General features: G+C 45.9%; 1 protein-coding gene across 3 annotated transcripts in view; it reads right to left on the bottom strand.

The window, feature by feature from the left end:
- The window catches only part of abcc10 (ATP-binding cassette, sub-family C (CFTR/MRP), member 10), a 193,418-nt gene that overhangs the window by 86,010 nt on the left and 93,740 nt on the right, over positions 1–13,668 (bottom strand). For all 3 annotated transcript variants that reach the window (XM_060848104.1, XM_060848120.1, XM_060848112.1), the window contains exon 12: positions 6,124–6,324. In XM_060848104.1, the coding sequence (XP_060704087.1) occupies positions 6,124–6,324 (201 nt within the window). The remainder of the gene's footprint in view (positions 1–6,123; positions 6,325–13,668) is intronic.

Below are 13,668 nucleotides of genomic sequence, written 5' to 3'. Positions count from 1 at the left end.
TGTTGGCAGTGTAGATGAGGAGAGAGATCTCAGTGTCCATGTACATAAATCCCTCAAAGTTGCCACCAGGTTGACAGGGTTGTTAAGAAGGCATACGGTGTGTTAGCTTTTATTGGTAGAGGGATTGAGTTTTGGAACCATGAGATCATGCTGCAGCTGTACAACACTCTGGTGTGGCTGCACTTGGAGTATTGCGTACAGTTGTGGTCACTGCATTTGAGGAAGGATGTAGAAGCTTTGGAAAGGGTTCAGAGGAGAATTACCAGGATGTTGCCTGGTCTGGAGAGAAGGTCTTATGAGGAAAGGCTGAGGGCACTTGAGACTGTTTTCGTTTGAGAGAAGAAGGTTGAGAGGTGACTTAATTCAGACATATGAGATAATCAGAGGGTTAGATAGGTTGGACAGTGAGAGCCTTTTTCCTTGGATGGCGATGGCTAGCACAAGGGGGCATCGCTTTAAATTGAGGGGTGATAGATATAAGACAGATATCAGAGGTAATGTCCTTACTCAGAGAGTAGCAGGGGCATGGAACACACTGTCTGCAACAGTAGTAGACTTGCCAACTTTAAGGGCAATTAAATGGTCATTGGATTGGCATATGGTTGAGAATGGAATAGTATCGGTTAGATGGGCTTCAGGTTGGTTTCACAGAGCAGTGCAACTTTGAGGACCAAAGGGCCTGTACTGTGCTGTAATGTTCGATCGAATACATATATCTGGAATTTAAAGCTATTCCCCTCATGGTTACCATGAAACAATGACCAATTGCTGTGAATAAGTTTGCTATTGGCTGCATTCAAACAAGAGTATCATCAAGCAGCCTGAACAAAACTGGAATCAGGGGGCATACTCTCCCGAAGTGACACATAGGAAGATGGTGGTGGTTGTTGCAAGTCAGGCTTCTCAGTTCCGGGACATCTCTGCAGCTCGTGTCCTGGGTCCAACCATCTTCAGCTGCTTCATCAATGACCTTCCCTCCATCAGAAGGTCAGAATGGGGACGTTCACCGATGATTGCTACTCCTCAGGAATTGAAGCAGTCCAGGGTTAAATGCAACACGATCTGGACAATATCCAGGCTGGGGCAGATAAGTGCAAGTAACATTCAAGCTGCAGAAATGCTGGGCCTGACAATCTCCAATCAGAGACAATCTAAGCACAACCCTCTAACATTAAATGGTATTCCCATCACTGACTCCTTCACGAGCAACATCCTTGGCGTTACCATTGACTTAAATTGCTCAATTATATGATGTGGAGGTGATGGTCAAGTGGCACTATCACTACACTGTTCAGCCAGAGACCTTGAAATGTTCTGATGACTTGGGTTTGACTCCTGCCATGGCAGATGGTGGAATCTAAATTCCATAAATAATTGGAAATCAGAGTCTAATGATAACCAAGTTGATGCTCGGAAAAACCCCACATCTTGTGAATGAATAAAAGAATAAACAGTGGCTATTGGAGCAAATCAGAGACGAGAAATACTGCAGCGAGTAACTCTCCTGCTGTCTCCCTAAAGCCTGTCCACCATCTACAAGGCACAATACTCCTCACCGGCCTCGATGAGTGCAGCTCCAACAACAGTGCAGAAGCTGGACACCATCGAGCACAGAGTAATCTGCTTGACTGGCACCACATCCACAAACATCCTCTCCCTCCACAATCAACGCTCAGTTACAGCAGGAATGTACTATCTTCAAGAGGCACTACAGACATTCACCAAAGATCCTCAGACAGTACCTTCTAAACTCATGACCACTTCCACCCAAAAGTGTAAAGTCATAAGTCACACAACAGCAGGTTGTAGTCCAGGCGTTTTATTTAAAATCACAAGCTTTGGTAGCACTGCTCCTTCAGCAGGTGGAGTCTAGAAGGACAAGGGCAGCACACACATGGGTATACTACCCCCTGCAAATTCCCCTCCAAGCCACTCAGCGTCCTAGCTTGAAAACATATCGCTGGTCCTTCACTGTCACTCCCTCAAAATCCCCGAAGACCCTCGCAACAGCACGTGGACTGCAGCTCACTATTTTCTTCTCAAGAGCAATGAGGGATGAACAATAAAAAACTGGCCAGCCAACAACACCTCCATCTCACAAATGAATGCAAACCCAAGGCGCAGCTGTTGTAATTTAAATTAATTAATAAACCTGGAATTGAAAGCTAGTCTCTGTAATGATGGCATGAAACCCCCATCAATCTTTCCAAGAACCCATTAGGTACAGCGATGTCCTTTGGGGAAGGAAATTATTCAATCAAACATTGTTGCTCTTTGATTCATCAAGTCTGCAATGACAAAAATGACTTTGAATCTACTGTAATCCCACTAATTCAGCTCTTGTGTCCAGATTTGACCCAAGGCTGGAATGAGGTCAGGAGCTGGCCCTGGTGGAACCCAAACTGGGCATCACTGAGCAGGTTATTGCTGAGTGGGTGCTGCTTGATAGCACTGGAGCTAACACCTTCCATCACTTTACTGATCATCGAGAGGAGACTGTAATTCAATTAGCTAGGTTGGATTTGTCCTGCTTTTTATGTGAAACACATACCTAGGCAATTTTCCACACTGAGGAGTAGATGCCAGTGTTGTAAATATTGCAACAACTTGGCTGGGGGAGCAGCAAATTCTGGAGCACAAGCCTTCAGTACTATTGCCAGAATGTTGTCAGAGTCAGGAGCCACTACACTATCCAGGTTTTCCAACCATTTACCCGATATCACACGGAGTGAATCGAAATGGCTGAAAACCACAATGATGGGGACCACTGGAGGAGGCCACTTTGATGGGTGGGTGCAGTTCCAACAACACTCAGGAAGCTTGTCCCCATCCAAGATCATGCAGCCATTTGACTGGCACCCCATTATCAACTCAGGGACAGCATGGTGGCTAAGTGGTTAACACTGCTACCTCACAGTGCCAGGGACCCAGGTTCAATTCCCCCATCGGGCGACTGTCTGGAGTTTGCATATTCTCCCCGTGTCTGTGTGGGTCTCCTCCAAGTGCCCTGGGGTTCCTCCCACAATCCAAAGATGTGCAGGTTAATGAAGTGCCTATGCTAAATTGCCCATAGTGTTCCTGGATGTGTAGGTGAGGTGCATTAGTCAGGGATAAATTATCGGATAATAGGGGAGGGGAATGGGTCTGTGTGGGATACTGTTCGGAGCGTCAGTGTGGACGTGTTGGTCCAAATGGCCTCCTCACTCCACCATGAATGTTCAGTGGCAGCACTGTGACCAACATGTCCTTGGTCAGCAGCTTCCAAACCCACAACCTGCACTACCTAGGAGGACAGGGTGGGAACACCATGACCTTCAAGATCTCTGCCAAGGCTACATACTACCCTGATTTGGAACAAGATCTCCATACTATCACTGTCAAATCCCTTCCCAAAGCAGCAAGACAAACACCTCTACCATGGCAACTGGCAACAGGTAAGAAGGATCACTTTCAGCAGTGAGACCATGCCTCACAAAAGGACAATGGAAGATTGCCTTGTTTCTCACTAGGTTAGCCAACTGTTGCCTGTTTCCTCTTTGTTCTTTCCTCAGTAGTACCTTATGTTCGTTTCTTTTCCATCTTTAGGAATGGTCAAGGGGGGGCCTTAGCTTAGTTGGCTGGATGGCTAGCTTCTGATGCTGGATAACGCCAACAGCACAGATTCCATTCTCACACTGGATGAAGTCATTTTGTTCCATAGAGTCTCTATAATGGGGAATCAGGCCATTCGGCCCATCGAGTCCACAGTGACTCTCCAAAGAGCATTCCTCCCAGAACCCATCCCTCCACCTTATCCCGGCGACTTTGTAATCTTGTCTGGGGAATATGGGGAAACCTACACAGAGACAGGGAGAATATGCAAACTCCACAGAGACAGTCACCCGAGGCTGGAATTGAACCCGGGACCCTGGCATTGTGAGGCAGTAGTGCTACCCACTGAGTCACCGTGCCACCCCTTCAACTTCTCACCTCAGGCACAGTGATCCTCAGGTTAAATCACCACCACTGCAGCACTGTGAACCTCTGGGACTATGCTGAATTTACCTTCACAAAGTTAGGAATTCGAGAAAATTAAAATTGATCTACTCAGTGTAAAAATCCTCAGATTCAGGTCAGTTCCAGGATTTTTTTTTGTTCTTTGGTCCATTAATTTCTTTAGAAATTTCTTTATGCGGTCAATCATGTCAGCACGATCTTCACGGATGTGAGCTGTCACAACCAAGTCCAATCTGGTCCTCCCTTACCACATGTGGACATTCCAGAGGGGGTGAATTAGTTTGGAATCAGCTCAGGTCACCTCATTGTTTTTCCATTTGAAGCTCAAGAACGTGGAGGTACTGCCCAAATGGTCACTCCAAACCCAACTCAGCCTGAGCCTCAGCCAAACTTGGAGACATAGAGTCACACTGCATAGAAACAAGCCCCTTCGGCCCACATGGAGTATGACAGCACCAGGTGCAACAAGGAAAACAAAAAGTCCAGGAAATATTCAACAGGTCGACAAGCACCTGAGGAATAGAAAGGAGGAGTTCATTTCTCAGGCTGATGGCCTCCTCTCAGGAAAAAGCTTAAAAATACATAGATAAATGACTGTCATCAAAAAACAACATGCACAAAACAGAAATGAAGGGGCAGAGTTTGTGATCTGAAATTGTTGAATGTCACGCTAAGATGAGACAGCTTGCAAACTGAACAGCTTTTTGTTAAATTCCCTCAGGAGATGTGGGCTGTGCCAGCATTCCCTGTCCACTCTCAGATACTCTCGAGAAGGTGGTGGTGAACTGGCTTCTCAAACTGCTTCAGCCCATGTGTTCCATGTACACCAACAATGCCGATGTATCTGCTGCTATTACCCTTCGAGGTGGTAATGGTCAGGGCTTTAGAAAGGGCTGTCCAAGAGGTCTCGGAGATTCCAGCATTCCATTTTGAAAATGGTACACTCTGCTGTGACTGAATGTCAGTGGTAGAGAACAGGGAGGTTGGTGCTGACCATGTCAGCAGTTTTGTCCTGGATGGTGTCAAGCTTCTTGAGGGTTGTTGGAACTAACCATCCAGCAAGTGGGGAGTCATACTCCTGACTTACGCCTTGGAGGTGACGCAGAGGTTTTGGGGAGTCAGGAAGTGAGGCACTTATTGCACCATTGCTAGCCTACAGCCTGCTCTTGCAGCCACTGTATTTCCATGGCTAGTCCAGTTAGGTTTGTGCTCAATGGAAATCACTCACATGTTGATAGTTGGGGTTTCAGCATTGGTAAAACCATGAATTCAGATGGATGTTGTCTAGGTTCACTCCTGTTGGAGTTGGTGATTGCCTGGCATTTCTGTGACACTTGTCATTGATATTCCTCCCTGTATTTAGTCTCATACAAGTTTACAGCATGGAAGACATCATTTGGTCCATGGTGTCCACATTGGTCAGCAAAGGTCTGACAACACGACTATATCCTCTAGCTCTTACTGCTTCAATGTTATCAGAGGTTCTGACTGAGACACCCTTTTATGGAGTGAATTCCAGTCTCCCATCACTCCCTGGATGAAAAACATTCTCATCAACTCCCCTCCAGTCTTCAACCTTCCAGCAAGTCTGTGACACATGGTTATTAACCTCTCTCCGAGTGGAGAAATTGCTTCCTATCCCCCACCCTATTTATGCCCCTGGTAACAGAACAAACATCGATCAGGTCCCCTCTCTACCTTCACTGCTCCAAAGCAAACAACCCAGTTTCAAACAGCATCCTGGGAAATCCTTTCTGCACTATCATGAGTGCAAGAACACCCTTTTTCCAATGTGGTGCTCAGAACTGTAAGCAGTCCCTGAGTTGTGATTTAAAGCTGCAGTTGAGACAGCCAATCATTTATCAGCCCAAGCTTGGATATTGGTCAGTCCCCTCTGGCCCCCAATGACCAGGTTCAGGTCTCACCTGCTTGAGAGGGGTGTCAGAAATTCACTGAACAAGTTGATTAGAAAATACAAGACCACATTGTGAGTGGTCATTACAACACACTTACCTAGAACAACCAATCAGGTGATGTTTAAAATGAAAACAGAAAATGCTAGCAATATGTGGAAATGAACATGACCTCTTCTACTACACTTTCCATATTACACACTAAATCCTTTACCTTGCATCAGTAATAGAGAGACAAGTACAGAAAGTGCCAGCCATTTGCCAACCGACATCCAGTACGAACGGTACACTTTCAGTGAGACTGCGCCAACTTTCTTCACTTCCTCAGGCCCGATATGAACCTCCATTTGCTCTTCTCCAACTGGTGTCAGCTCCTCGGGTTCCTGGTCCTCTTCCTTTGGACTCTTGATGCCAGCTGAGTTGAGAGAGGACAGACAGGCTGAGTGCAAGAGTGACATTGCAGGCATCGTACTTCAAATGTGAAACAAAGATCAAAGCTGGATCATCAACAGGAGAGATTCATACACTGTGTGATCCAACAGGAATGCCACAGACCTAACCAGGGGACAGGTGATGGGTATAATTTTTCAATAGAAATATCTCAAACATTGGTGGACACAATAACAAAAAGTCACACAAACAGTACATAGGCCAACCTTGGTTCTCTGAACCATGTTTAAGCTTTTGTGTCAAGTCTTGACTATGAGGCTGTCACAACCATCAAGTTTTAAGATACAAACATTTCCTTGGGTTCAGTGTTTCTAGTTACTCCTAAAAGGGAACCTCACATCTCCAAAGATCGAGGTACATCTCTTGTTAAGCAGTGATTCAGGGAGCAGAAGAGACCACAGACCAACAACAAAGATATCACATTTATCACAACAGGAATCTCACTCGGCGCAATATTGACTGGGTGCATTCTCTGGAGTGAGGCAGTCTCAGACCAGCATCACTGTCTGTACAACATCTCGGCTGAGCAGGGGATTTTGATTAAGTAATGGATATGGACTTCAAGGTGTGGAGTAAAAGAAATTAACATGTATTTTATATTTTCTAAACTTGGCCCTCAGATTTAGGTAATCAACAAGGATACATGGTCAGGATAAGAACATAATTGTGGATAAAGTAATGGAAAAGTGTTAGTAACTGGTCTTGGACCATCTGCAAAATTTCTGAATGATAAGAAGAGGGATTTTGCAAATGATGAAACCAGAGTTATGTGTGCACATATGGAAATAAGAGTTAAGAATACAGTAGCAGAAAACATGTGAAGGAATAGCATGTGTTAGGAACCATGCAGTAATCGAGAAAGAGGAGCTTAAGATTTTGCCAAATCAAATAGTAAATTACTGGCTGCATTAGAATAGACGATCCATGCTTGGAATTTGCTGCAGATGGTCAGTGGATATAAAGCAGCCGGGGTTAGTTTTTGGTAGAATTCTTAAGTTATAAGGCTCCAATTAGGGGAGGAAGAAAATTAACTCTACATTTTTGAATATTTTCATTTCCACAGCTGAAATACTGACCAGTTTGGGCCCCTTATCTAAGAAAAGACACTCTGGAATTTGGAGGAAGTCGGGAGAAGGTTCATGAGGCCACTGCCAGGTACTTACAAATAAGGAGCAAGAGTAGGCCACTTGGCCCATCAAGCCTGCTCCACCATTCAACAAGATCAGGGCTAATCTGACTTCAACCTCAACTTTACATTCCGATATTTCATGGGCCTATGGTATTGTCTCTAAAGAATTAATCCAGAAACTCAGCGAATATTTTAGGGTCCATGCTTAGAATCCAACCACAGGAGATGGTGGAACTTGAATTCAATTAAAGAAAAATGTGGAATTAAGAATATTCTGATGGTCATGAAACTGTTGCCAAGTGTTGAAAAGCCTCACCTGTACATTTAAGGTCCTGTTGGGAAGGGTATCTGCCGTTCTCACCGAGTCTGGCCTATATGCAACTCCAGGCCCACAGCAATGTGATTGATTCTCAATTGCCCTCTGAAATGGTGGAGCAAGCCACTCACTTCAAGGACAGCTACGGACAGTGGGTAAATAGTGGCCATTTGGGGATGCCCAAACTCCACAAGCAATCTATTTTAAAAATTCTTGCAGAACTCCAATATTTTTTCATCCCCTGACCAATCAATCTACCTCCTCTGCCTTACAAATCTTGAACAATTCTACTTTTTGAGGAAGGGAATTCCAAAGACACACAATCCTTTGACAGAAAAAATGCTTCCTCATCTGTTTTAAACAACGAGCCTTATTTTTAAATTATGATCCTTCCTCTTAGATGCTCCCACAACGGGAAACATTTATTTCACATCCACCTGATCAGGATCTCAAATGTTTCCATTTAGCCCCTTCTGACTGTTTAAACTCCAAAGGGTACAGGCTGAGCCGATGTAACCTTTCCTTATTGGACAATCCAGCCATTCCAGTTACCAGTCGAGTAAACATTCTCTGAACTGCTTCCAACACATTAGCATCCTTTCCTAAGTACAGTGACCAGTGCAATACACAGTGCTCCATATGCAGTCTCACCATTCCCCAGTAGAACTGAAGCATAATCTTCCTACTCCTGCATTCAATACTACTCATAATAAAGCATAACATGCTACTAGTTTTCTTGGTTACTTGCTGTGCCTTGGAGATGGTGAGGTCTGCAGATTCTGGAAAGTCAGATTCCATAAGATGGCGAGCTGGAAAAAGTACAGCAGGTCAAGCAGCATCAGAGGAGCAGGAGAGGCAATGTTTCAGACAGGACCCTTCATCCGGACTTGCTGTACCTGTATATTGACCTGCTGGGGCACCCAAACCTGTCGCCATCTCCTGTCACCATTTAGAGAAGATGCTTCTTTTTATTCTTTCTGCCAAAATGGATAATTTTACACTTTTCCAGTCCATTTGCAAGATTGTTTCCTCCTCACTTAACCTATCAAATACCCATTGTAGATTCCCTATGTCCTCTTCTATATGCATTGACAGGAGCTGGCTGATGAGGCAAAGTTGAACTGGCTGGGGTTTAGAACAATGAGAGGCAACCTGATTGAAACGGAAGGTTCTGAGGGGGTTGAGAGGGTTGATGTGCAAAGATTGTTTTGCCTTGTGGGAGAGTCTAGGACCCAGGAACATGATCGCAGAATAAGCTGAATCCCATTCAGTACTGGATTATGGAGTCATAGAGGTGTGCAGCATGGAAACAGATGCTTCAGTGCAACCCGGCCATTCCGGCCAGATATCCCAACCCAATCTAGTCCCACCTGCCAGCACCCAGCCCCATATCCCTCCAAACCCTTCCTATTCATATACCCATCCAAATGCCTCTTAAATATTGCAATTGTACCAGCCTCCACCACTTCCTCTGGATCAGTGGTGCTGGAAGAGCTCTTCCAGCACCACTGATCCAGGATCTGGTTTCTAGCATCTGCAGTCATTGTTTTTACCTCCACTACTTCCTCTGGCAGCTCATTCATACACGTACCACCCTCTACGTGGAAAAATTGCCCTTTAGGTCTCTTCTATATCTTTCCCCTCTCACCCTAAACCTATGCCCTCTAGTTCTGGACTCCCTGGCCCCAGGGAAAAGACTTTGCCTACTTATCCTATTCGTGCCCCTCATGATTTTGTAAACCTCTATCAGGTCACCCCTCAGCCTCCAACATTCCAGGGAAAAAAGCCCCAGCCTGTTCAGCCTCTCCTTGTAGCTCAAATCCTCCAACCCTGGCAACATCCTTGTAAATCTTTTCTGAACCCTTTCAAGTTTCACAACATCTTTCCGATAGGAAGGAGACCAGAATTGCACGCAATATTCCAACAGTGGCCTAACTAATGTCCTGTACAGCCACAACATGACCTCCCAACTCCTGTAATCAATACTCTGACCAATAAAGGAAAGTATACCAAACGCCTTCTTCATTATCCTGTCTATTTGCGACTCCACTTTCAAGGAGCTATGAACCTGCACTCCAAGGTCTCTTTGTTCAGCAACACTCCCTAGGACCTTACCATTAACTGTAGGAGAATTGACATTTTGGGCAGCAGGTCAGGCAGCATCAAAGGAGCAGGAGAATCGACGTTTCGGGCATAAGCCCTTCTTCAGGAATGACTTCAGGAATGAGAGGTCCAGGATGCATGAGCTAACTCACCATGGCATCACGGTATACAAACTCATTGATGTGGGCGCAACGAAAAGAAATGCAGGAATAATCATGGAGATTGCAATACAAAAAAATCTACAAGCAAATCCAGATCAATTTTGAACTGAGTCTTGGGTAAGGAACTGTCTAAATCACCAATTTTTGGAAATTTAATGTAGATTGTAATTCGTGCTTTGCTGACAGCTAAATCTACAGGTCGTAAATTTGATAGTTGGCCGTTTCTGGACAGGCTTGTTTTGAAAGGCTGCACAGGGAGTACAGCCTCATTAAGAACTGGCTGAAGCTGGACCCTCATCTAGTGGATGTGCTCAGCCTTGATAAATGTCCCAGAGAGACTGCAATGTTCCCTACTAGCCTCGCTGCTTCCAATGCTCACCCAACTCATTCACAGCATGGACTTCTGCTGTCAGCCAGGCACAGACCTCACAGGGTCACATTAAAACAAATGAGCAGGAACGCCACTGAGCACTAGAGTATAACTCGCAACACTACACGACTTAACGGAGTCAGTGTGAGAGTTACAATAAAGTGTAGGGATGAACTGTGTCAGAGAGTGACTTACAATACTGTGCAGGAGTGAACGGTGTGAGAGCGTGATTTACAATAGAGTGCAGAGGTTAACGTTGTGAGAGTGTGAGTAACAATAGAGTGCAGGGGTTAACGGTGTGAGAGTGTGAGTAACAATAGTGTGCAGGGGTTAACTGTGTGAGAGTGTGAGTAACAATAGAGTGCTGGGGTTAACGGTGCGAGAGTGTGAGTTACAATAGTGTGCAGGGGTTAATGGTATGAGAGTGTGAGTAACAATAGAGTGCAGGGATTAACGGTGTGAGAGTGTGAGTTACAATAGAGTGTAGGAGTTAACGGTGTGAGGGTGTGATTTACAATAGTGTGCAGGGAATAACGGTGTGAGAGTGTGAGTTACAATAGAGTGCAGGGGTTAACGGTGTGAGAGTGTGAGTTACAATAGTGTAAACGGGTTAACTGTGTGAGAGTGTGAGTTACAATAGTGTGCAGGGGTTAACGGTGTGAGAGTGTGAGTTACAATAGTGTGCAGGGATTAACGGTGTGAGAGTGTGAGTTACAATAGTGTAAACGGGTTAACTGTGTGAGAGTGTGAGTTACAATAGAGTGCAGGGGTTAACGGTGCGAGAGTGTGAGTTACAATAGAGTGCAGGGGTAAACAGTGTGAGAGTGTGAGTTACAATAGTGTGCAGGGATTAACGGTGTGATAGTGTGAGTTACAATAGAGTGCAGGGGTTAACGGTGCGAGAGTGTGAGTTACAATAGTGTGCAGGGGTTAACGGTGTGAGAGTGTGAGTTACAATAGTGTGCAGGGATTAACGGTGTGAGAGTGTGAGTTACAATAGTGTAAACGGGTTAACTGTGTGAGAGTGTGAGTTACAATAGTGTGCAGGGGTTAACGGTGCGAGAGTGTGAGTTACAATAGAGTGCAGGGGTAAACAGTGTGAGAGTGTGAGTTACAATAGTGTAAACGGGTTAACTGTGTGAGAGTGTGAGTTACAATAGTGTGCAGGGGTTAACGGTGCGAGAGTGTGAGTTACAATAGTGTGCAGGGATTAACGGTGTGAGAGTGTGAGTTACAATAGTGTAAACGGGTTAACTGTGTGAGAGTGTGAGTTACAATAGAGTGCAGGGGTTAACGGTGCGAGAGTGTGAGTTACAATAGAGTGCAGGGGTAAACAGTGTGAGAGTGTGAGTTACAATAGTGTGCAGGGATTAACGGTGTGATAGTGTGAGTTACAATAGAGTGCAGGGGTTAACGGTGCGAGAGTGTGAGTTACAATAGTGTGCAGGGGTTAACGGTGTGAGAGTGTGAGTTACAATAGAGTGCAGGGGTTAACGGTGCGAGAGTGTGAGTTACAATAGAGTGCAGGGGTTAACGGTGTGATAGTGTGAGTTACAATAGAGTGCAGGGGTTAACGGTGCGAGAGTGTGAGTTACAATAGAGTGCAGGGGTTAACGGTGTGAGAGTGTGAGTTACAATAGAGTGCAGGGGTTAACGGTGTGAGAGTGTGAGTTACAATAGTGTGCAGGGGTTAACGGTGTGAGAGTGTGAGTTACAATAGAGTGCAGGGGTTAACGGTGTGAGAGTGTGAGTTACAATAGTGTGCAGGGGTTAACGGTGTGAGTGTGAGAGTTACAATAGTGTGCAGGGGTTAACGGTGCGAGAGTGTGAGTTACAATAGTGTGCAGGGGTTAACGGTGCGAGAGTGTGAGTTACAATAGAGTGCAGGGGTTAACGGTGTGAGAGTGTGAGTTACAATAGAGTGCAGGGGTTAACGGTGCGAGAGTGTGAGTTACAATAGAGTGCAGGGGTTAACGGTGCGAGAGTGTGAGTTACAATAGAGTGCAGGGGATAACAGTGTGAGAGTGTGAGTTACAATAGAGTGCAGGGGTTAACGGTGCGAGAGTGTGAGTTACAATAGAGTGCAGGGGTTAACGGTGTGAGAGTGTGAGTTACAATAGTGTGCAGGGGTTAACGGTGTGAGTGTGAGAGTTACAATAGTGTGCAGGGGTTAACGGTGCGAGAGTGTGAGTTACAATAGTGTGCAGGGGTTAACGGTGCGAGAGTGTGAGTTACAATAGAGTGCAGGGGTTAACGGTGCGAGAGTGTGAGTTACAATAGAGTGTAGGAGTTAATGGTGCGAGAGTGTGAGTTACAATAGATGCAGGGGTTAACGGTGTGAGAGTGTGAGTTACAATAGAGTGCAGGGGTTAACGGTGTGAGAGTGTGAGTTACAATAGAGTGCAGGGGTTAACGGTGCGAGAGTGTGAGTTACAATAGAGTGCAGGGGATAACGGTGTGAGAGTGTGAGTTACAATAGAGTGCAGGGGATAACGGTGTGAGAGTGTGAGTTACAATAGAGTGCAGGGGTTAACGGTGTGAGAGTGTGAGTTACAATAGAGTGCAGGGGTTAAGGATGTGGGAGCGAAACCACAGTGATGGGACTGAGGCCACAGTGATGGGACTGAGACCACATTGATGGGACTGAGACCACATTGATGGGACTGAGGCCACAGTGATGGGACTGAGACCACAGCGATGGGACTGAGACCACAGCGATGGGACTGAGGCCACAGTGATGGGACTGAGGCCACAGTGATGGGACTGAGACCACAGTGATGGGACTGAGACCACAGCGATGGGACTGAGGCCACAGTGATGGGACTGAGGCCACAGTGATGGGACTGAGACCACAGTGATGGGACTGAGACCACAGTGATGGGACTGAGACCACATTGATGGGACTGAGGCCACAGTGATGGGACTGAGGTCACACTGATGGGACTGAGGTCACATTGATGGGACTGAGACCACAGTGATGGGACTGAGACCACATTGATGGGGCTGAGACCACAGTGATGGGACTGAGACCAACAGTGATGGGACTGAGACCACAGTGATGGGACTGAGGCCACATTGATGGGACTGAGACCACAGTGATGGGACTGAGGTCACACTGATGGGACTGAGGTCACATTGATGGGACTGAGACCACAGTGATGGGACTGAGACCACATTGATGGGACTGAGGCCACAGTCATGGGACTGAGACCACAGTGATGGGACTGAGA

The sequence above is a fragment of the Hemiscyllium ocellatum genome, chromosome 3 (assembly GCF_020745735.1).
Source record: "Hemiscyllium ocellatum isolate sHemOce1 chromosome 3, sHemOce1.pat.X.cur, whole genome shotgun sequence".
Classification (NCBI taxonomy): Eukaryota; Metazoa; Chordata; class Chondrichthyes; order Orectolobiformes; family Hemiscylliidae; genus Hemiscyllium; species Hemiscyllium ocellatum.
This window is presented reverse-complemented; position numbering and strand designations above follow the sequence as displayed.